At 34.6% G+C, this 21,390-nt stretch overlaps 1 protein-coding gene and 1 long non-coding RNA gene across 2 annotated transcripts; one reads left to right on the plus strand and one right to left on the minus strand.

Moving 5' to 3' along the window:
• Positions 1-6,987: 6,987 nt before the first annotated feature.
• On the plus strand, positions 6,988-20,323 carry LOC126737463 (uncharacterized). Its single transcript, XR_007661028.1, has 3 exons — positions 6,988-7,075; positions 7,147-7,235; positions 20,219-20,323. It is a non-coding gene; the product is annotated as an uncharacterized LOC126737463 (long non-coding RNA).
• On the minus strand, positions 14,796-16,096 carry LOC126737462 (uncharacterized). Its single transcript, XM_050442373.1, has 3 exons — positions 16,038-16,096; positions 15,736-15,985; positions 14,796-15,676 (listed from the first exon to the last, which is right to left on the minus strand). The coding sequence occupies exons 1-3, from the start codon at positions 16,053-16,055 to the stop codon at positions 15,087-15,089; spliced, it is 858 nt and encodes a 285-aa protein (XP_050298330.1). The 5' UTR covers positions 16,056-16,096; the 3' UTR covers positions 14,796-15,086.
• Positions 20,324-21,390: the final 1,067 nt, after the last annotated feature.

Here is a 21,390-nt window from a genome sequence, read left to right on the forward strand (position 1 = left end):
TGGCAGAAAATATGGTCATTGGACCTGGCGTTAAAATTCGGGGCAATGGTGAGCTACGGGCTCATAAGACTTTTTAGCTCATAAAGCTTTTTAAGTGTAGTAGATTTCTGGTGAGAGAGGCAGAGACCGTGTATGTGTGCCTTAGTATGTCTCATGCCAGGTACTTCTACCCATATTCGGAGGGTTCCCTTGTCCAGCAGACTCTTAATCGAGGCAATAGCTACACATTTAGCTATACCGAGTATGGGTTCAGACTCCACCTGCCGTGTCGCAGATCCCAGTCTAGCAAGGAAAACCGCTTCCTTATCTCCAGCTCACCTTTACCAGTTTCTCGCAATCTAGTATGAGTTTGGCGCACACCTTTTCAGACCTAATAGCGTTAATGGCAGCCCTGCTGTTCAAGCAGATTGGTACGACTGTGTTGCGATGTTTGCAGTTTAGGATTTCAATGCAGCAAAAACTTCCGCTTGGAAGTCATTAGCGTGCTCCATTAGCGAGTATGCCCTTCTGGTATGTCGGACTCCATCACATCACAGAACTTTGGGCTGCAGCACGCTAAATGGAAGTAACTGAATTCTCGGCCACACTTTTTCTCATTACTACATCATGTTCAAAGAGCCTCTTATTTGCCAACGTCAATATTGTCTCAAAGTTTTTAATTAGACACAAACTATTGACCAATTTGGTAAAAACTCCAAAATGGGGCAAACAAAATGGCGGCAAATTGGAATCCGACACTCTTAGTGGTAGACACTGTTTGTGTAGAATATAATATTACTTATTATATTATTTAATAATTATATTTATCCACGGCGTGGCGATAAGCTAACGAACGCAATTGCTAATATTAAAAAGTCGAGCATATTTTCGTTTATGGCGGAATAATACAGCTTCGTTTAATTACTAGCGTTTTCTTCAGCCAGCAACACAGAGTTGTTTTTCGTCCTCGCATTTATAACCCTTTTCCAGGCAGTTTCTTTTTCCTTTCCTTTTTCCTAGCATTTACTAAACTGAGGCTATTCACGTGGGTAACTAGACATGTAATCAATATTTGTTTTTTCCAATATATCTTTTATTTATTTTTTAAGTCATTTCAAGTGGTCACCCAAGAAAGGCTCTTGATATTTATATAGATTTTTTTCTATGCTTACGACTGATTTTAATATACAAGATGTTTATTAATTTGTAGACCAAATTTTCAAATGTTTTTGTTTTAAAATGAAAGGCGCGTTGTCTAATATGCACAAAACATATTGTAGCATTTTTACCATTTATTGTGACTTAAAACACTTCATAGACAAAAATGTTAATTGACTTATTAAACACGTACATACTAAAAACACAATACCTTAAGACTACTAGAAGCATTTATTTACCCTGTATTTATTAACTACTATTAATTTCGATTTAAAAGTCGCGCTGATATTCTGAATTGAACGGGCTTCCTATAAGCGAAGGCTTTCTATAAACTAGCTAGACTATTATTCCAGAAGATTCGGTAATCTTCCACCTACCTTTAGAGACGTTTGTGCCACCGCGATGTCTCTTGAATACCGGACGATTATACTGCCCCTCCTCCTAAGCTCATTTCGTCCCGAAACAAATCTCTGATTGCTGTGCATATCGATTTTGGCCAAAGGTCCCTCTTGTGCAAAAGGGCTTCTTGTAAAATTAACAATCCACGCTTTGCAAATCCTGGAAATTCTTAAGTCCACCTGCTTGCTTGGGAATTGTCAGGCTTCTCAGGTCCTCGGCAAGCAACTCCTCCTTAAGATCCTTAAGAGAATACAAACCATCAATATTTTTATAGATGTGACGCTTCTTTGGTAACCAGGTAGAAAATCTTTCTACATGGACTAGTCTTTTCATTAGTTATCTTAAGTACTTGCTTGAACAGGGGTCAAATCTACCATCTTCTCCTCTATTCTATCCAGATTTCTCCTCTACCGGCTAACAATGCTTGCAGTGTCTTCTGATATGGCCTGCTTTGCCGCATTTCCAGCACTCTAACTTCCTGTTCTGGCGGCTGCGTTCCTTATTAACCTCCTTAATGATCCGCTTGACCGATTACTCAGAGTCGTCTTATCCTGGAATCACTTTCTATACATAAGCCTCGCATTTGTTCATATTCTTGGCAGCTTGAAATTTAATCTTGTTAGTGCATCTACTAGCATAAGTGGATGTACTAATTGTAAGGCCTGCTTCATTTCGCTTGAACTGCGAAATGTCCTTTGATACTTACCTGGAAATCAGCTTCAAATATTGGAGGAAAATAAGGATTTACCTGACTACGAGCACCGATTTTTTACTGCGTATGGACATAATGCAATGATGATATAATGCAAATGCGTCACCAGGTAGTTAAAGACTTGCTTTTCATTGGGGACATTCTTTGCAGGATGGCAGCAGAATCTCCTCTCAAGATCAATGTCGGAGCAGTCGCCTTCTTCCTGGGTGACCAATTTGCTCCTGCAGCTGCTTTACACTAAACACAAAACTTAAAACCACTAGAAATATTAATTTACAATGTATTTATTTTCTATTACTTCTTTCAATTTAAAAGCCTGAACTAAAAACAAGAACTGAACTCTTGAACTGAACGGTGAGGGGCCTTTATATATTAGGTGGATCTTTATTCCGGAACATTCGCTTTTCTATGCATGTCCCGATATGTCGCGAGATTTTCCCACCGCTCGTTTCATTCTTGTTGCATCTTTAGGTCTAAGCGATGAACGAGATGCTTCCCGAAAACCGCAGAATAGCTATTCGCTGTTAAGTACACTATACATTTTTGGTTTCATAAATTTATTGTACCACTTACAATTAAGTCAGAAAATTATTCAGATATTCAGAAAAGTTCATTAATTTATAAAAGACTTTATTATTTTCCTACAGACAGGTTAGATTTAGGAGTTTGATAATTTTGATTTCATTGACGAACACGGCATGCCTGGTTCTCTCTAGCGCCGGATATCTGCATAAGATGTGCTCTACATTCTCGTTCTCCTCCATACATAGTTTGAATTCGGCGATTTTCGCCAAACCAATCTAATTAATGTGGTGATGCATTTTGCAGTGGCCGGTATGCATTCATGTTTCAGTTCAGAGCCTTTAGGTACTCCCTTTTAAGGTCCCTTATGGTATCTGTTACCTTCCTTGTTGCGTCCGGCATGAAAGCCTTCACATGGTTGTGTCCTAGTAATCCCTCCCAGGAGTGCTTTATGCACCAGGATTGTGATTTTGTCTTTTGCCATTTTGCTGATACTGGACCTATCAGAGTGTCAGGTCCCAGTCCGCTCGGTCTGGTATGTTGATCGAGTATGAACTTATGTTTAATATTTTTCTTGGGACAAGATTTGATAGCATTTCAAGTGTGCCATGATTGTACTTCTCCACCAGTTCATAGTTGAATAGAAGTCCCTACTTTGTAGGAGAATGTGTATATAAAGAATACAAATAGGGGAAGTCTTTATCTCCAAGAAAAATGCATGTAGGTCACTTAGGTAAATGTATTATGCATTTCGGCTGTGTAAACAGCCATCATCAGATACTAAAATAAAATACAGGTAATTCAAGACAATTTTAAAAAAGAGCTTATTCGCTATAACAATATAGATTTAGAACTTACCAGGACATTACATATACGTTCACCAAATGAAACAAAAATTACCCGTTATCGGGAAAAAAACAACAATAAATAAAAGAATTAAAATTAAAAATATAGTACAATAAGGATATCTGCGATTTAAAATATAAAATTTATACTTAGGACGATACAGATTTCTACATATTAAAAGAAGATACTATAAGGAACTATTGTATATTAGTCTTGCGTTAAAGAAAAGATTTTAAATTTTGACTAATACAAATGTTATAAGATGAAAGAGTTAAAAACAATAAAGGTAAAAGTTATTTTCTAGGGCTAATTGAATGAAAAAAACGTAAACTGTTAAACTTAGTTTGATGCATTAATGCATGTACAGTCTGGGGAGTTTATGGCCCTATTTATTTCAAATGCTTCCAACAAGTCCAATTGTAACCCTTTCTCACAAACATGCAGAACCTCAGTGTTAGGTCCCGGATCAAAATTATGCTCAGACTCTAATATGTGGTTCGCAAAAGGAGAATTGGTATTGTTAATAAAAGTATTTTTATTTCGCGTGATAAGCCTTAAATGTTCGTTGACTCTGACTTCAATTTTCCTTCCGCTTTGGCCGACATAATAGATATCACATAATGGGTGGGAACAAGTTAACTTGTAAACTCCAGATCGGTGTGTTATCGGTATTTTATCTTTAGTGTTTACTAAATGTTTTGCCAAGTTGTTTTTGGTTTTAAAACAAATATTAGGTTTAGTGACAAACTCATTGGACTTAAACCAGTGTGCGACAGTAGAAGAGACGTTGCCAAATTAAGTAATAGATCGATAAGATCCGAGGGTGTTGGGTTTACTGAGTAATGGTTTATTAAGTTTTTTGAAAAAATGTTTGTTGTATAGCTTCTTAATAACATTTATAGGATATCCATTGTTTCGAGCGATTTGTAAAATTATATTATATTCTTTTTTGAAATTAATATCGTTTAGTGGAATATTGAACAATCTATGAAAAAAACAATTAAAAGCGGCAAATTTTTGGCTAAAGGGATGATTATAGGTAAAGGGTAAAGTCCAGTGCAACGATATATTAGAGTGGTCACCCGTCAAAACACTAGCATTTTACTTCTCAAACAATGTAAATAGAAGGTGGATGACATCGTTTGGCAGGTGGAATTCTGGTGTTTTGACGGGTGACCATTCTAATATATCGTTGCACTGGACTTTATTACTGTATCTGTGGCTGTAGATTTACGATATATTTGAAATTCAAAATGGGTATTGTGATTAGTGATTAAAAGGTCTAAAAATGGCAAACTTGATTCTTTCTCTAACTCATAGGTAAACTGTATGTTGGGATGAACAGAATTAATGAAATCAACAAAGTTTTCTAGGTCGTCTTTGGTTCCATTAAAAATAGTAAAAATGTCGTCTACGTAGCGAACCCATGTTTTTATATGTTTTTTAAATAAATGGTCTTCCGAAATTTGTTGTTCTAGTTTATACATAAACAGTTCGGCTAAAAAAGGTGACAAATTAGAGCCCATTGCTAATCCAGTTTTTTGTTCGAAAAAATTATTGTCAAATTGAAAAAAGTTTTGAAGGAGCACACAATTGACTAGAGAACACAAATCCAAAATGAAATGACTGGGTAAATTAGTATTAGTATAAAGTAATTCTCTAAGTATTGAAATGCAATCACTCGGAGGTATGCTCGGAAACAAGTTAGTAACATCAAAAGAAATAAGCCAGGATTGGGGTGGTATCGTATCTGGATAGGAAATAAATGTTCAGTTAATTCAAAAGAATTTTTTATAAAAAAGGATTGTTGAAGTTTAACGTAGAAGGTAAAATAGAAGATAACCAAGAAGAAAGTCTGGAAGCAGGAGAATTCATGAAGGCAACTACTGGACGAACAGGGTAGTTAGCTTTATGTATTTTCGGTAGGCAGTAAAGGAGAGGAGTAGAGGAATTCATGAGAATTTTCTTTCGGAGATGGAAAAATAATCAAGAGTCAACCGGCTTTGTTTAAGAGTAAACTTTAATAGGGCTATAAACTTGTTCATGGGGTTGTTAGTTAAGTTGCAAAAATTATTAGAATTTAGGAATTGAGAAACCTTAGATAAATAATCTGGTTTGTTCATTATAACAATACAGTTTCCCTTGTCGGCTTTTGTTAAAACTAAACTATCTTTGGCCATCTTATTTTTTTATTGTTTTAAAAGTATGTTATTTTTCTTATTATAAAGATGATCAATGTTGTTATCTTTCAATAATTTGTTGATTTTAAAAGATATTTGCCCTCTCACACACTCTGGTTTGTAAAGTTCATTGGTTTTTAGAATTCTTTCAGCTTCAATTATAAGTTGTTCAGAAACATAATTTGAATCAAAATGTGATAAGTTGAACTTTAGGCCCATATTTAAAAGATGTATTTCTTGGTTAGACAGAGCACTATTGGACAAGTTGAGAATACGAGGGTAAAATGTATGGGGTTCGGTACTGTTCTTATAGGAATTCGAAAAGTTGTTATTTTCTTTATGCTTTAAACTATGCAGTTTTTTGTTCAAAATTATAAAATGTTCCTTACCCTTTCTACGTACATGTTCAATTATATAAACCAACAAAATATCAAACTCAATGTTGTGTAACTGCTTAGAAATTAGAGAATATAAAAATTTAAGTTTCTAGTCTATGGAGTTTAAATTAGAGTAATGGTTGTGAATTTTTTGACGTATCCAGTTTTTTTTGGCAATATTTAGTGCTTTACTGGAGCTTCTTGATATAGAGTTGGTTCTAATATTTATATAGTTTGGTGTCAGGTTGTTTCTAAGGCATTCATTGTTAAGCCAAATCTTCTGGCGTGTCCTGTTTTTCGATATGTTCAAGCTTCTGTATTTACGGACTTGGTAAGCTAGACTGGCAGATTTAATAGTTGAATAGAAGTCCATACTTTGTACGAGAATGTGTATATAAAGATTACAAATAGGGGAAGTCTTTATCTCTAAGAAAAATGAATGTAGGTCACTTAGGTAAATGTATTATGCGTTTCGGCTGTGTAAACAGCCATCATCAGATACTATACTATACCAATTCTTTTTTCATTCCATTCAACTATGGGATGGATCGTAACACACCGAAGTGAGTATATATTTTTTATTTCATGTGTTACGGCTAATAATAATTTCTGCCACGTCGTCGAAATTTGTAATCTCTGGTCCGAGCAGTTTGATGTTAGATAGTTGTGAAAAAACCCTCCGTTCCTAGTATTAACTTGCTACGCGTTACGTACATGACAGATAAATTAATATCGACTTCATTACATGTAATTCTTTTTCTTTCCACAGTTGTCTAGTTTTTGTGAAATAATTTTTATTTTCTGTTGTAGGTGCTTCGTCTTCTATGAGATTGAGAGGGAATATTCTATTGTCGACTGTCACAATTGGTTTGGTAGCTGGGTATGGATTTGTTTTAAAATAAGTGCGTAATTAAGATTTATTAGACGTTTTTCTTCTGTCTAAAATAAATTCTGTAAATGTATCTGTTTCTAGATCAGCGGGACTTCATTTGAATATTCCAAAGTTATACGTGACTGCTGGCAGTACCCAGGTGTTACTACGATTTTTGTCCAAGACCACAGGTAGGTTTTAAATAGTAATTTAATGCCATTCTTTAGGGATTCCTCTACCAGGCTTTTTTCTTCCGTGTGATCTTTATTGACTTTATTTAAAGGTTTTCTTATTTCTCGATATTTATATTTTTCATTAGGTTGTAATGAGAGAGGAGAGAAAACGAAAAGAAAACCTTCCGAAAGAAACGAGGTCTAAATAAACTATATTATCACTTTCTTGAACTTTCCAACGCGAAACATTCTTAGAATCCGAAAAACTAACTTTAAGAGAAAAACACAGGAGGTGATTTATTTTGATACTTGGCCTTCTTGATATAAAATAGTCGTAGTTACTTTTCTCTAACATACTGCTTAATGAATTCAGGGCCAGACAATCAAATCGGGTTTAAATTATCTCCCTAGAATAGGCCTCTACGAACCTTTACACGTTCTGTTGTATAGTTTGTGTTTAGTGCATTTATGCTTAGTCAGGTTTCTTTATAAATTTTAGGCACTTCGAAAGACTATGAATAAAGGTACGGAGTCCAATGCTTTTACTACCGAAAAGTTCATTTTTGGTCTTCGCGTGGTTCTTTATTATTAAGTCTAAGATTATCCACTCTTTACTTCCGCGACTTCTAGACTTATGTACATTCAATTTGCTGCCGTTCATATACCGCGACAGTTTCTTACATAGTTTTCTTATATTACAGCTGAAAAAATGTTGTAGATTATCGGCATGTTATTGGTCTATAGTTTTAAGTTTTTTTTGGCAGAGGGTAAGTTATGCCCTTGAGAAAAAATGTAGAATCCCCTCTGGGTTTTAAATTGCTTCAATAAATTTTGAGGCAAGAACTATGTATGTTTCAGTTAAGTTTTTCCACCAATAAGTGTGAATTCGATCTAGGCCAAGAGCTTTCCAATTTGCTGTTCTTGCTAATGCTTTATGTAGTTTTTGTCCATAGTAACTTCCAACATCTCCTGTTTGTTTGCATGTTGCACTTTAGAAAGTGATTACTTTCTAAATCCAGTAGGCGTTTCTGTCATGATGTTCTTGATTCTCTCATATATTATCCCAATACCGTCGCATATATGCCGCTTTTGCTGATTCAGTGTTAAAGTTTGTATTCTTTGCACATAAGTTGCGGTAAAATACTTTCTCGTTCTGTACAAAAAATTTATTTTGTTGGTATCTTCTACCTACCTTTTGTTGGTATCTTGGTATCTTTCTAAGTTTTACCTTATATCTTTTCATTCTTTAACCCAACGCTGCTGTTTTTTGCTTTAGATCCTTGACGTGGTATTGCAGCTGTTTTCGAATATCAGGTAAGTTTTGTTTAAATGTTGAGCTTTTTACATATTGGCTCATCTGCCTTCTTTAATTTAATGGAGAGGTTTAACGCATTCAGAAAGGATTCAATTTGTTCTATGTCCCTTCTAATCTTATTGATTTTCTTTTGCAGCTTTGTTTTGCAAGGGAGATCACATTCCTTTTTCTTATCTTGTGGTTTACTTTGCGTAGCACTGAGTAATTTGAGTATAGCAACTGCTGCGCAGTATACAGTGTAACACATGTCTGAAAGTGTAGTATCTTCAGCTATTTTTTCTTTAATTACTTGATTCATTATTTCGATGGTCTTTTTCGCTGCGTTTTAGTAGAGTACCGAATCTTAGTTAATGATAGTCGTTGTATTTTAGTTGGTCTTCTGATAATGCTTTTTGTCTTAAAATAGATCTTAAATCTCGTGCCATAGGTCTAATGGTTGGCCATCATTCCAAAAAGTTGCTGCAGTAACCCATCAGAGCCAATCCGGTGTTAGTCACATAGAGGTAGGCGCGCATGAGCTCAATATTATCTTGTCTACTTCAGCACATACGTCGTCTTGGGACTTCTCGCAAGTGGGCGAAATTTCTTGTGGAATCATTTCGAAATTGTGCGCCTCTTGCTCGGCAACTTCCCGCTAGCAACTGTACAGTCCCGTAAGGTGTACAAGGCAGTTGAACCGCCTATGTAATCTGAGGCTTTTCTTCTAGTAATTACTGAAGCTTTTAAATTTTCATGCTACATAGGGGTGCTAACCCTTGCTTCCGGGTGCTTAGTTTTGCGGGTTTGGGACCCGAAGCTTCAATACCCGCTCATTACTATTAATAATATTATCATTATTATTCTTAATATATTTTATTTAGTTCGGTCTGCTTGACTTCTTCCCGTTTTACAGCTACCATGGCGCGTTATTACACAAAAAAGGAGATTAACTATTATTATTAGGGAACCAAGTAGATCTTCAGAGAGATCTAGAGAGCGAGAAAACTGATGTTTGCGGTCTAAGCATCTTGGAAGTGAAGACAATGGGATTCTAATTGGCCAAATCCACCAAATGCAGCTATCCATGGTTCCAGAAATGAAAATCGTGAAGCGAGCAGAGACTGCTAATATCTGTTTATGAGTAGGAATCCATCCAATCGTCTTTAAGAACACAGAAGTAAATTAGTCAAAACCATGCCGTTCTAAATGCAACGGTTTTTGAGGCCCGTATAATATAATAGAACATGGAATAAACAAGTCTACCAACTGTGTCGAAAGCAGTAAAAATTATTACCAGAAAACGTCTGCCGAAAAAAGACCGAATTGTGACAATGGCGTTAGCTGTTAAAGTAACTGGAACATCGATTTCATCCTTCATGATTTTTTCAAGAAAAAAAAATAAAGGCGTCATACTAGCATACGAATGCAGTCACCAATGGCATCGCGTGGATGACATCAAAAGTCTTCTAGAATAATTACAATGTTTTCATTTCTATCCTATTGCACGCATAGGATGCAACCACACGATATTAATATTATTTTTGACCTGCATTATGTTCCACTGATCCTCAAAAATTTTCTTGATGTTGCTGTTACGCCGAAGAACATTAAGGCGGATTTCAAGGCATCCAGTATTTTTCCATTTAATGTAAATGCTTTACCGATGCAGACCCCGTTGCTCAACTCAGCCGCGAAAATCAATCATCATTTCTTATCTTTTCTGTACAATTTCTTACGGAGATTTGCCGACTAAATTATTTTAAAAAGTTGAGCAAAATGCATTGAATGCAACTAAGAAGTTCATGCTAAATACGAAACTGTGTCCGGCAATGTTTTTACGTGCAAAAACTGCAAAAATGAGCAATATTTTTTAGATTATATGTCAAGACTCATTCCATAAAAATTTTTTAGCTCTAATTAAGTTTTTAGCTTTATAAAGGTACTTAAAAATAAAGTTTTAAGGGGCTAAGTTTTAATTCGACTTACGCGGTGTCTAATAATTCCCCGCTATTTTCCGAAATCATCGATTTCCAAGTGACCAAATCAATTTCCGAGTCATGGAAATCTCCAGAATAAAATATTTCCTGAATCGGTAAAAGCTAGAAATTTTGGACTTACATAAAATAAACGTCGTTTTAGGAATTGCCACTTATAAAAATTATACCGGGTGGTGCGTCGCCGAGCGGAACATAGGAAAACCCATGTAAATTTTAAGGGGGTCAATTATTGGCTTCCCTGTACATTTTATAGAAAAAATGTAAAATAATTTTTTGAAGAGACCAATATGGCAAACCCTTTTGCAAAGTTTCAACAAATGTTAATAAGCGAATCTTGAATTATTCAATTAAATGTAAACGGGCACCAGTAAAATAAATATTGTCACTGACGTGAGGAAAAGTGTCAATAAATCAGTGACAGTCGATATTTAAAAACAACTATAAATTATTCAATCGACGAAAAAATAGCCATAAATAAGTGGCATTATGCGGGAAACAGTTTAAGAGCAGTATCTGAAATGTTTTGAGTTTATTTCCCCACCAAGCCCATTCCGTCCATTTCAACTATTAAACGTATTGTCAATAAGTTCCAGTAGGTACTTCCAAAGGCACCGTAAAAAATAATAAATAATTGTAAATGTTCAACTCAGGATATCGAAAAAGAGCCGAAGAAAGATAGAACAGAGATCTTAATATTCTACTGAGGGTGAAGGAAAACAAGATGGTTAGTACGAGGGTTCTTGGGCAAGAGGTAAATAAACATCATACAACGGTATTGCGCACTTTAAAAAAACACAAATATAACTCGTATAAATTCGAAAAACATCAAGAGCTGCAGGAAGGAGATGAAGAGCGAAGAATGGCATTTTGTTTTGAAATGATGAAAAGAGCAAATGATGATAGGAATTTTTTAAGAAATATTTGTTTTACCGATGAATGTACATTTACCCTTAACAATGAACCAAATGTTCAGAATCGCCGGTATTGGAGCTAAGAAAATGATAATCGCTTTGTTCATACTCGGACACAATATCCCCAAAAAACAAATGTATTCGTGGGAATTATCGGACACCATATCATTAGACTCTTTTTTTATGGACTATAACCTAACAGCTTAACTAATAAGAATTATTATTATCAATTATTAAAAAAATAATGTTATCATACTTAGAATTTATTTAACCAATAGCAGTATCTAAAATATTTTCAATTTATTTTCCCATCAATGGTCTATTTCAACCATTAAACTCAGAAGATCGAAAATAGATCCGAAAAAAAGAGAACAGAACTCTTATTATTTTACTAAGTGTAGAAAAATAAAATAAAATACAATAACTTTTTTAAAAATTATAGAAAAATACATACAAACATCAATTAATCAAATGTTCAAACAACCCCCAATTAACATATAATAAGAATCAGCTATGTCAAATAATATGAATCACTAAAATATGATCAGCGTTTGCGAATCACCTGTTAGTTTCCACACATCACTTTTCTCCAGAGGTCGGAGCTGAAATACTTCATGAATGCCCTAAAGGGAAAAAGCTTGACCTTCTGCAGAGGATGGAAATTACTAAAGCCAAGAAGAGTCCTGTTCTTGTCTGTGTTAACGACGTATTTAATTTTGAACCCAACCTTATTTTTAATAATCTTATTTAATCAATTTTATATTTACATAATTTCTTCCAACTGAAATAAGTTTAATATTGTGTTAAAATGCCTTGGCTTAACAACAAATGTTTTGAACTTCTTCTCAGTGTTCCGGTAGCCTATAGGTTATAGTCTCTGGCTTGTAAGCTTTTTGTCGCGGGTTCGATTCCCAATAGGTGTGATATTATTTTGCAATTTTTTATTTTTTATTTTTTGGTTCGAAATAACTGTATAGTCATCCTAACTTTAAATGTATGTTTATTTACTGTTTTGCCAACGTTAGTGGCTTTTTAAGGTTTTAGTCTTTTTAATGTCCTCTTTTTTTTCTTTCAATACTAATTATTATTGTTTTAGGCCTGATGATGCTCTGAATAGAGCGAAACACGTGTAGCTTTAAGTAAATGTTGTGAGACCGTGACTTTGTGTTTTTCATTGTTTTTCGTCCCCAATTAACAGCTAAACAATATCCTAACCGACCATAAGATTCATTTCTAACGTTACTAAGTTGATATTGGGAAATTTTATTACATTCTAACGAAATAGCGTTATGTAACTGGTTTAGATTCTCAAATTTTACACTTTTTAAATGACCCCACAATAAGAAGTCATTCGGTGAAAGATCAGGTGACCTGGCTGGCCAAAGTATCCGGTACCGTGGATCAATAATATTGCCGTTAAAACATTTTCCAAGCACCCTCTAACCATACGGGCATTATGGGCCGGGCAACCATCTATTTGGTACCAGATCATTTGATCTTCCTGAACAACTTCTTCCAAGTCAGGTCCAATTTGATTTTGAAATAAGTCCAAATAGATTTCAGCTGTTAGGTTATAGTCCATAAAAAAGAGTCCAATGATATGGTGTCCGATAATTCCCACGAATACATTTATTTTTTGGGGATATTGTGTCCAAGTATGAACAAAGCGATGTTCATTTTCTTGGCTCCAATACCGGCAAGTCTGAACATTTGTTTCATTGCTGAGGGTAAATGTACATTCATCGGTAAAACAAATATTTCTTTAAAAATTCCTATCATTATTTGCTCTTTCCATCATTTCAAAACAAAATGCCATTCTTCGCTCTTCATCTCCTTCCTGCAGCTCTTGCTGTTTTTCGAATTTAGTCGAGTCATATTTGTGTTTTTTTAAAGTGCGCAATACCGTTGTATGATGTTTATTTACCTCTTGCCCAAGAACCCTTGTACTAACCATCTTGTTTTCCTCCACACTTACTAGAATATTAAGATCTCTGTTCTCTCTTTTTTCGGCTCTATTTTCGATATCCTGAGTTGAACATTTACAATTATTTATTATGGTACCTTTGGACTCGAACTTATTGACAATATGTTTAATAGTTGAAATGGACGGAATGGGCTTGGTGGGGAAATAAACTGAAAACATTTCAGATACTGCTCTAAAACTGTTTCCCGCATAATGCCACTTAATTATGGCTATTTTTTCGTCGATTGAATAATTCATACTTGTTTTCAAATATCGACTGTCACTGATTTATTGACACTTTTCCTCACGTCAGTGACAATATTCATTTTACTGGTGCCCGTTTGGTTTTACCTGAATCGAAAATTTGCTAATTTTACAATAACATTTAATTGAATAATTCAAGATTCGCTTATTAAAATTTTTTGAAACTTTGCACAAGGGTTTGCCAGATTGGTCTCTTCAAAAAGTTTTCATTTTTTTCATTATTTCATTACATTTTTCTTATAAATTGTAGAGGGAAGCCAATAATTGAACCCCTTAAAATTTACCTGGGTTTTTCTATGTTCCGCTTGGCGACGCACCACCCGGTATATCGTATATCGCCTTCTTAATAATAATAACTGTAATACCATAATCAATTTACAGTCTTTTTTGTGGTGTAGAATTAAAAACCAATGAATCCGAATTGATCATGGAATTAAAGTTATTATTAGTAACGAAGATGATCTACGATATGCAGTCCTGAGAATAATCTCATAGAGTTCAAACGTCGACAGAATATATAATTTATTGTCCGTAGTCCGTAGACACGTAGGTCACAAGAAATAATACACCTTAGTAAATTATTTAGGGTGTGCTGGTCTAGATGAAACTGAACAAAAATGAAGCTCAAATTGAACAGTTAGTTTTTCCCAACCACTGTTCTTTTTATTTTAGGTTACTGCGTCTGTTCTTTATTACTTTAATTATTTCCCTATATTTAGAAACTTTAACTCGCACAACAACAAAACATCTAATTTTGAAGCTGGTAGACATTGGTACACTAGTAATAATGAAATCTTCGAACTTCGAAACGTCGGGTTAGATTTAAAAATAAAGGCATTACAGGTTCGAAGATTTCCGCTTGATTGATCTTTGATTTTTGCTTGAGGACATGGGGGAAATTTATAATTTATGAATTTCACCCACAGCTCACAAAAACAGTTCAAACGACGATTAATAAACTTACTAGTAAGTTTACCGATTAGTTAAAATGTATGTACTTGCTTGAGAACAGAAGCCTCACCAACCGATTGATCTTGACAGCCTTTATAGGCCAAGTACCTTAATACAATCTCGCTTTTCCCTGATAGTTACATTATTGCACATCCCATTAATCATACAAATAAAAGGCATAATAAATATGAAAAAAAATCCTTAATATATCACATTTTATTAACAAAAATAGTCTTTATATATTATAACAGAAAAAGCTTCAAATAACGTATTTTACAAAAATCTGCTTCAAATTTATCTTATATGTTTACATCAAATTAAAAAAAAAACTGTTGTTCTCTACATATGCTAAGGGCAAACTTTAAGCTCAGAACTTATTATATCCATAAAAAGGAACACATTACTTAATAATCCATAAACACAAACATATTTACAATATTTACAAAACTAAAACAAAATATCTCACATGTTTCAATTCATATCTAGGCCTTAGAATCCATAACTGAATCCGGTAACGGGTCCACTAAATGCCACTCTTGACACAAACTGTGGTTGTGCCACAGCAGCAGCTTGTGGTCTAGAAATAATAGGCTGTTGCTGTGGATATTGCAATTGTGGTTGAGATGCATATGGCCCACTTGCAAAATATCCATTGCTTTGAGGTGTTTGGTAAGCTACTTGTGGACTGCTGAACTGTTGCTGCACCTGAGGGACCGTAAATTGTTGAGGAGCATAGCGTTGTTGAGGATTTACAAAGGATTGCTGGTTTATGTAAGGTTGCTGCGCTGCAAATTGTTGCTGTTGCACGTATTGTTGTGGAGAAGCGAAAACTTGCTGCTGATTATGCAGTGACGGTTGTTGAGAAGCAAATGGTTGTTGAGATGATATATATTGTTGTGGTGATTGCACATACTGCTGTTGCTGATTTGCTACATTAGAATTTTCTGATACAGGTTGTGCTCTTGCTGACAAATCCGGATCGTTTTGCTGTAGTTGTGGGTTAGCGGGGAATTGCTGGATGGATATGAATTGAGGTTGTCCAGATGAAAGTTGTGGTTGGTTTTGTTCTTCCTGGCCACCTAATAAATACACATGTTTTAAAAATTATTTCCAATTTTTTTGCTAATCATTAAGTTACCGAACATCCTGACAAGTGTCTGTCCTTCTTGCTTAGTTGTATCTTGTGAGGCTTCCCTAAGATTGGCAGGCCTTACCGGTGCAGCAGGTAATTGAATGGCGCTTAAAGAATCTCCATAGGTAACTAGGGGTGAGTTAAATGATATGTGGGAAACGTCAGTGGACTGAGAGTATTTTGTTCCTATTGGGGACGCCAAAGGTGTTGGTTGCTGTGCCCTGGCCTGACTGACAACTAAGATAGCGACAAGCGACTGAAAATTGAAAAATTATTTTATTTTATAAACGTTGCTATATTAATCTTACCCAAAATGTGGGTTCCATTTTCTGTGGTGTCTGAACAGTTTGTAATGACTTTCTTACACCTATTAACAACTTATATACCCCGACCAATAAAATTTGTTATTAACGATTCTATTAGGGGTATGAAAATTATTGCAGTCAAAACAAATCCTTGGTCTTCTTAACACTTTCGTTTTCACATATATTTCTCTCTGTCCTTTACATATAATAAAAAGAAATATCGTGATGTGGCGATATCGAATTGTAAGCACGTACTTTTTTGGGTTGTATGTGACTGACTGGTCAAAATTTTAGTACGAAACATTGTCCGAAATTAATAGGTATTTGTATGATGTAATTACTCGAAAATGGTGCGAATATGTACAGAGAATAATAATTTTATTAGATAACGGTATAATTAATGAGCAAGGTACATGTATAATTATTAAACGACTTTAAAATATGAAGCGAATAAGTAAATAGCTCCAATAGCTCCGTTTTCCAGCTTGAATGTTAGAAATTTATCTGATGCCCGATATAACGTTTTGATAACTTTTTTTTTAATGTTTAACATTAATTTTTGATAATTATGACCTTACAAATTCATGACTACATAAACTAAGACAAAAATCTGGTAAGTACAAATTTATATTTATAAAGGAGGTCCAGAAGTACCCGAAAAAATTTTAGAGCAACATTCATATTGAGTCTAAAATCATGAAAAATGTCTTGCAAAACAACTTGCTTGCAAGTTGCTTTACTTAAAATTGAGAGCTGCCTCTCTCAGAAATTCAGTTGGGACTTAGCAAGGGAAGAAATACAGTTATGCTTATATTGGATTTACTTTCTGGTAACCTGAAGGGTTTTAGCAAACTTGAATATAACTCGGTCACATCTTGCAACTTCTACAAAGTATTTGAGTGCATGGACTATAGGATTCTTATACAAAAACTGGAACTTTTAGAATCTTGTTTAAAAGATAGAGTTCAGTGCGTTAGATTGAGTAATATATCATCGACAAATAATATGTTAAATAAATATTAGCGTTATAAATCATTGATGCAAATTAAGAAAAGTATTATTCCCAGAATATATTCTTGAAGCACACCAATATAAATTTCTTTGTCCGCTAACAATAATCCATCAAGCCTGACTACCTGTTTACAGTTGATTAATTATAATTTAATGAGCGGCCTACTATTCTTAGATACAATATAAATATAACATTTCAGCATGCTCAGGAGGAAAAACATACAGAATAAAGAAGTAATCCAACCGATTGATGTAATTCACCAAACTAATGATAGCCTATGTAATATCCTTCTCAGCCCTAAAATTATATTGACACCTTGTATACAACTTATTTTAAAAGTATGAATTATTTTCAAAGTATTAAGTTATTTGGTTTGCCTACTTTACTTAAGACTTTCGATATTTTAGGTAAAATATGTTTTTTTTTTCATAGATTATTAATAATCTCACTTACTATAATGAATCCAGTTTAGAATGTTATGTAAGCGGTCTAAATTAACTTCATTTTCCCTCACAAGATTTGCGGCTATAGTAGAAAAGAACTCACTTGGATCTATGTATTTCAATCTTTCAAGGGGAAGTGCATACCATTGAAATCTGTGCAAGAATGCTTAACAAAATGGTACTTGAAAATAGAACCATCAAAATCTACAGCGATAGTCAGGCGACTAAAAAAGTGCTAGAATTCTTTACCTGCACTGCACTAGAGCTGCAAAACCGAGCTCATCCTGTTTGGGAAAGGAACAAAATGACCTTAACATGAAGTTCCGAGACATGCTATGCTTACAGGAAATGAGGTGGTAAGCATGAAGCTGATAAGCAGAATCCAACCTGATAAGTCCAGAATCAGCATAAGGTCCAAAATCAGCCTACAATACGGAAAAACCACCACAACCCTGGTGCATAACAAAGCAAAGGTTATGCACTAGGGGAGTGATTACCAGATTACCATCTGGGAGGGATTACCAGAACACAACTAGGTGAAATCTTTTATACCGAACGCAACAAGGAAGGTAGCAGATACCATAAGGGAACTTAAAACAATGTACCTAAAAGCCCTAATGGGAATGCATACCGGCAACTGCAGGCTGCGAATCATCACATGAATAGGATTGGTTTGTAGTAAATCGCCGAATGCAGACTATGCATAAAGGAGGAGGAGACTGCAGAGCACATCCTCTGCAGATGTTTGGTACTAGAGAGAGAACCAGTCAGCCAATCTTCGGCAATACCTAAGACGGAAGACATTAAGAATGCTTCTCCCAATCAAATTATCGAACTCCTAAAGAGGGTGGATTTGATTAAGGAAGTGTAAACATCTAGGCCTGAGCCACAATAGACCTAGATCGTAGTGGAGAGATCCCACTCACAACAAACCTAAGTTTTTAAAGTCCTGTCCATCACCGCCCAATTATACATTCGAAAACGTCAATCAGAAATAGACTTTTATAAAACCAGGGTATCAATCCTGGTCGATCCCACTTAACTTTATAAAATATGTCTCTTTGGGAAAAGACTGCAAAAAGGCATACTCCAACAAATTCATATAGTGTGTTTTTGTTGTATACCTGAATCTTGACAATTTAAAAAAGACCAGGACTGTTTTCAACGATATTATAGAAAGTGGAAAAGATATGGTCAAAAAAGACTACTTCAATCACTGTTGCTCTAGCATGATCATGACTAAAGTTTACAAAAATGTTGTCAAGACAAGGGCCTCGCAGTGTTGGCTCCTTAATTATCTGATTAAAACCATGAAAACCCAAAGTTTTGTTGTATGACTTTCATCAGAGTTAAAGTGCGCACTGAAATCACCTGCCAAAACAACATTAACACAACCAGTACTTTCCACTCTGCACTTTAGTGCAGATAAGAAAATATTTACAAAAAGTCCCCTAAGGTGCCCTATAGATTAAAAATACATAAAAAATAGGAGGTTTTAAAAGAATACGCAGGAAATGTATATAGTTTTAATTATGTTAAAGCAGTTAAACTTGTCAATGTTATTATGGTTTAAAGAGTCTTTTAGGAAAACCAGAGTCCCTGAGTGCCTTCCCCTCTGCATTCTCTACATATTGGAAAGTAGTTCTTCAATATTAACACACATAGCCTCCTTCTCGCAGAACCATGTTTCAGTGACGAATATGACATTAACTGACTTATCCTTCAAGAAGGTTACCAGCTCATGTTTTTTGTTTTGCACTGATTGTATATTACAATGCGGACACTTAGTTCTACTTTTGGTCTTTCTCGTGTCCTTAACTCCTCTAGGTATTCGGAAAATGGTTTAATGATATTCCGATAAGCCAAAGGGCTGCATCAGTGATTATATCTGTCTGGGCTGGATGTACTCCTAACCTGAAAAAGTTCCTATATTCATCTTTCTGGTTATCATTTTTTGGAAAATAGATCGTGTCTTCACTCTCTGACTTTCCAGATCATTTACCATAGCTCCTCCATCTACGGACGGATTAAACCCACTTTGCTAAGTGGATTTAATCCGTCTTCAGTTTAGTTTCCTGGCCGGTACCATTGGACGCCGAACTGGTTTTGTATGTGCAATTCGTTGCTCCTTGATTTGAATGTTGCTTTTACTCTCTGCATTTGCGTTTTTTTTTTCGTTTGTTTTGTTAAATTATCACAGTTTTCGATTTCAGTTTCTATTTCGCAGTATTTTATTCCGTCTTTTCTTATGCCGTTCTATCTTGGAAGGATTCCTAAATTTTTATATTTCAACGTAAAGTTGTGGGAATCATGATGTAACTGGATTATAGATAGGATTGTAGTAATTCTCACAATAGGCTCATTCGCATTCCATATACAGATATTTATCCCACGGTTTTAAAGAATGAATAAATTGGACGTTTTGGGATGTTTTGATATTGTCTTTCAATAATATGTATACCTGCAATTTTTAAGTTAAAATACAGCATCTGTAAGTACTATTAATTTAATGAATTTTAAAAGTATCAATCTTATAGATTTTTTTAAAAATTTACCGAGTATTATTAAAAAAAATCTTATCATTAGCCTTAGTTGTAGGTTAGTTGTAGTGTCATATTATTATGTTTTTATTATTATTTTAATTAATTTTACCATAAGTAAAACTTTTTTAAATTCTGACTTTGCGTGTAAATGTAAATACATTTTGATACTGACATTTATTATTACAGGTAAGAATACCTTACCATATGATGAGAAATTCAACAAATTTAACACACATGTGCTGCAAGTCCGTCTACGGAGAAGTCAAATCACCTACAACTCCTCAAAAAGTGTCTTCGCAAGAGCGTTTTTGATGAAAGCGTTTGATTAATACAGAGGGAAAAATTAGTTTTTTTTTTTTAATTTTAACACCCTGAATTTTAGAAACGATGCACTTCTGACCATCGGTGTCCTACCTATAGCTATTTTTCTATGGTTCCTGCGTGTACTCTGATATTTTTGACCACCTGAACGAAAACACCCTAAATACATGGCCAAGGTTAAAAAACAAAACAGCACTAAGGGCGGTTATACTAAACATGCAGATCATTATTATTTATTTTAAATACTATTTGTATCTGTTACTAATTCTTTAAGGTATGCATTAGCCTCTGCTCAACAACTTTAATTTCTTCTTCTTGTGGTAAGCAATATTTCGCGAAATTTTGCATAGTTCAACTTGGTACATAAATCTTAATATTTTTAATCCGAAACTCACCTGGGAATGGTAAGATTTAAATTTGCAAGGCGAACGAATAGCTCTCGGCCCTCGATTTTTTTGTCCGCTCCAATAATAAGCTCTTTAGAATGATCAAGATCTGGATCTTCCAGATTTACTCGCCCCATTATCTACAGTATAATATTTGTTTTTGTAAAATAAAAAGAATAGTTGAATGACTTTGTAGAATTCCATAACATATCCACTGATGCAAAAAACTCAATTTTGACAAAAATATCAATTAACTAGTTTTATGCTTTGGACAGCAGTTATCACCTACGCCGCCATCTCTTAAACAGACACTTCCCCCACCATATGTAGACTCTTAGCAGTCGAAAACCAGGCTCTTAAAATCATCTCAGGAGCACCATGATCGTCGCTTAGTGATCTTCAAACTACACCTTCGAAACCTCTGAAAGATCACCTGATGAAAGATGAGAAACAACTAACTACTTAAGCTATGTTTTGAAGTCCTGGAAAAAATTAGTTTGTTCTTTATGAGAAAAAATTAGTTCTTAATTTTTAAAATATGTCGGATTACTCAAACAACTTATACAAGATATCAAAATATTTATTTTGCTTGGAATGCAGATCTCCTGGATCTTATTTAAACATTTTATATTTACAGATAATTATCGTGAA

This window comes from Anthonomus grandis, chromosome 6, assembly GCF_022605725.1.
Source record: "Anthonomus grandis grandis chromosome 6, icAntGran1.3, whole genome shotgun sequence".
Lineage (NCBI taxonomy): Eukaryota > Metazoa > Arthropoda > Insecta > Coleoptera > Curculionidae > Anthonomus > Anthonomus grandis.

Coding starts and splice junctions, on each gene's coding strand:
- LOC126737462 (XM_050442373.1), bottom strand. Junction 15,677..15,735: donor GACACTTGTCAGGATGTTCG/GTAACTTAATGA, acceptor TGTATTTATTAG/GTGGCCAGGAAGAACAAAAC.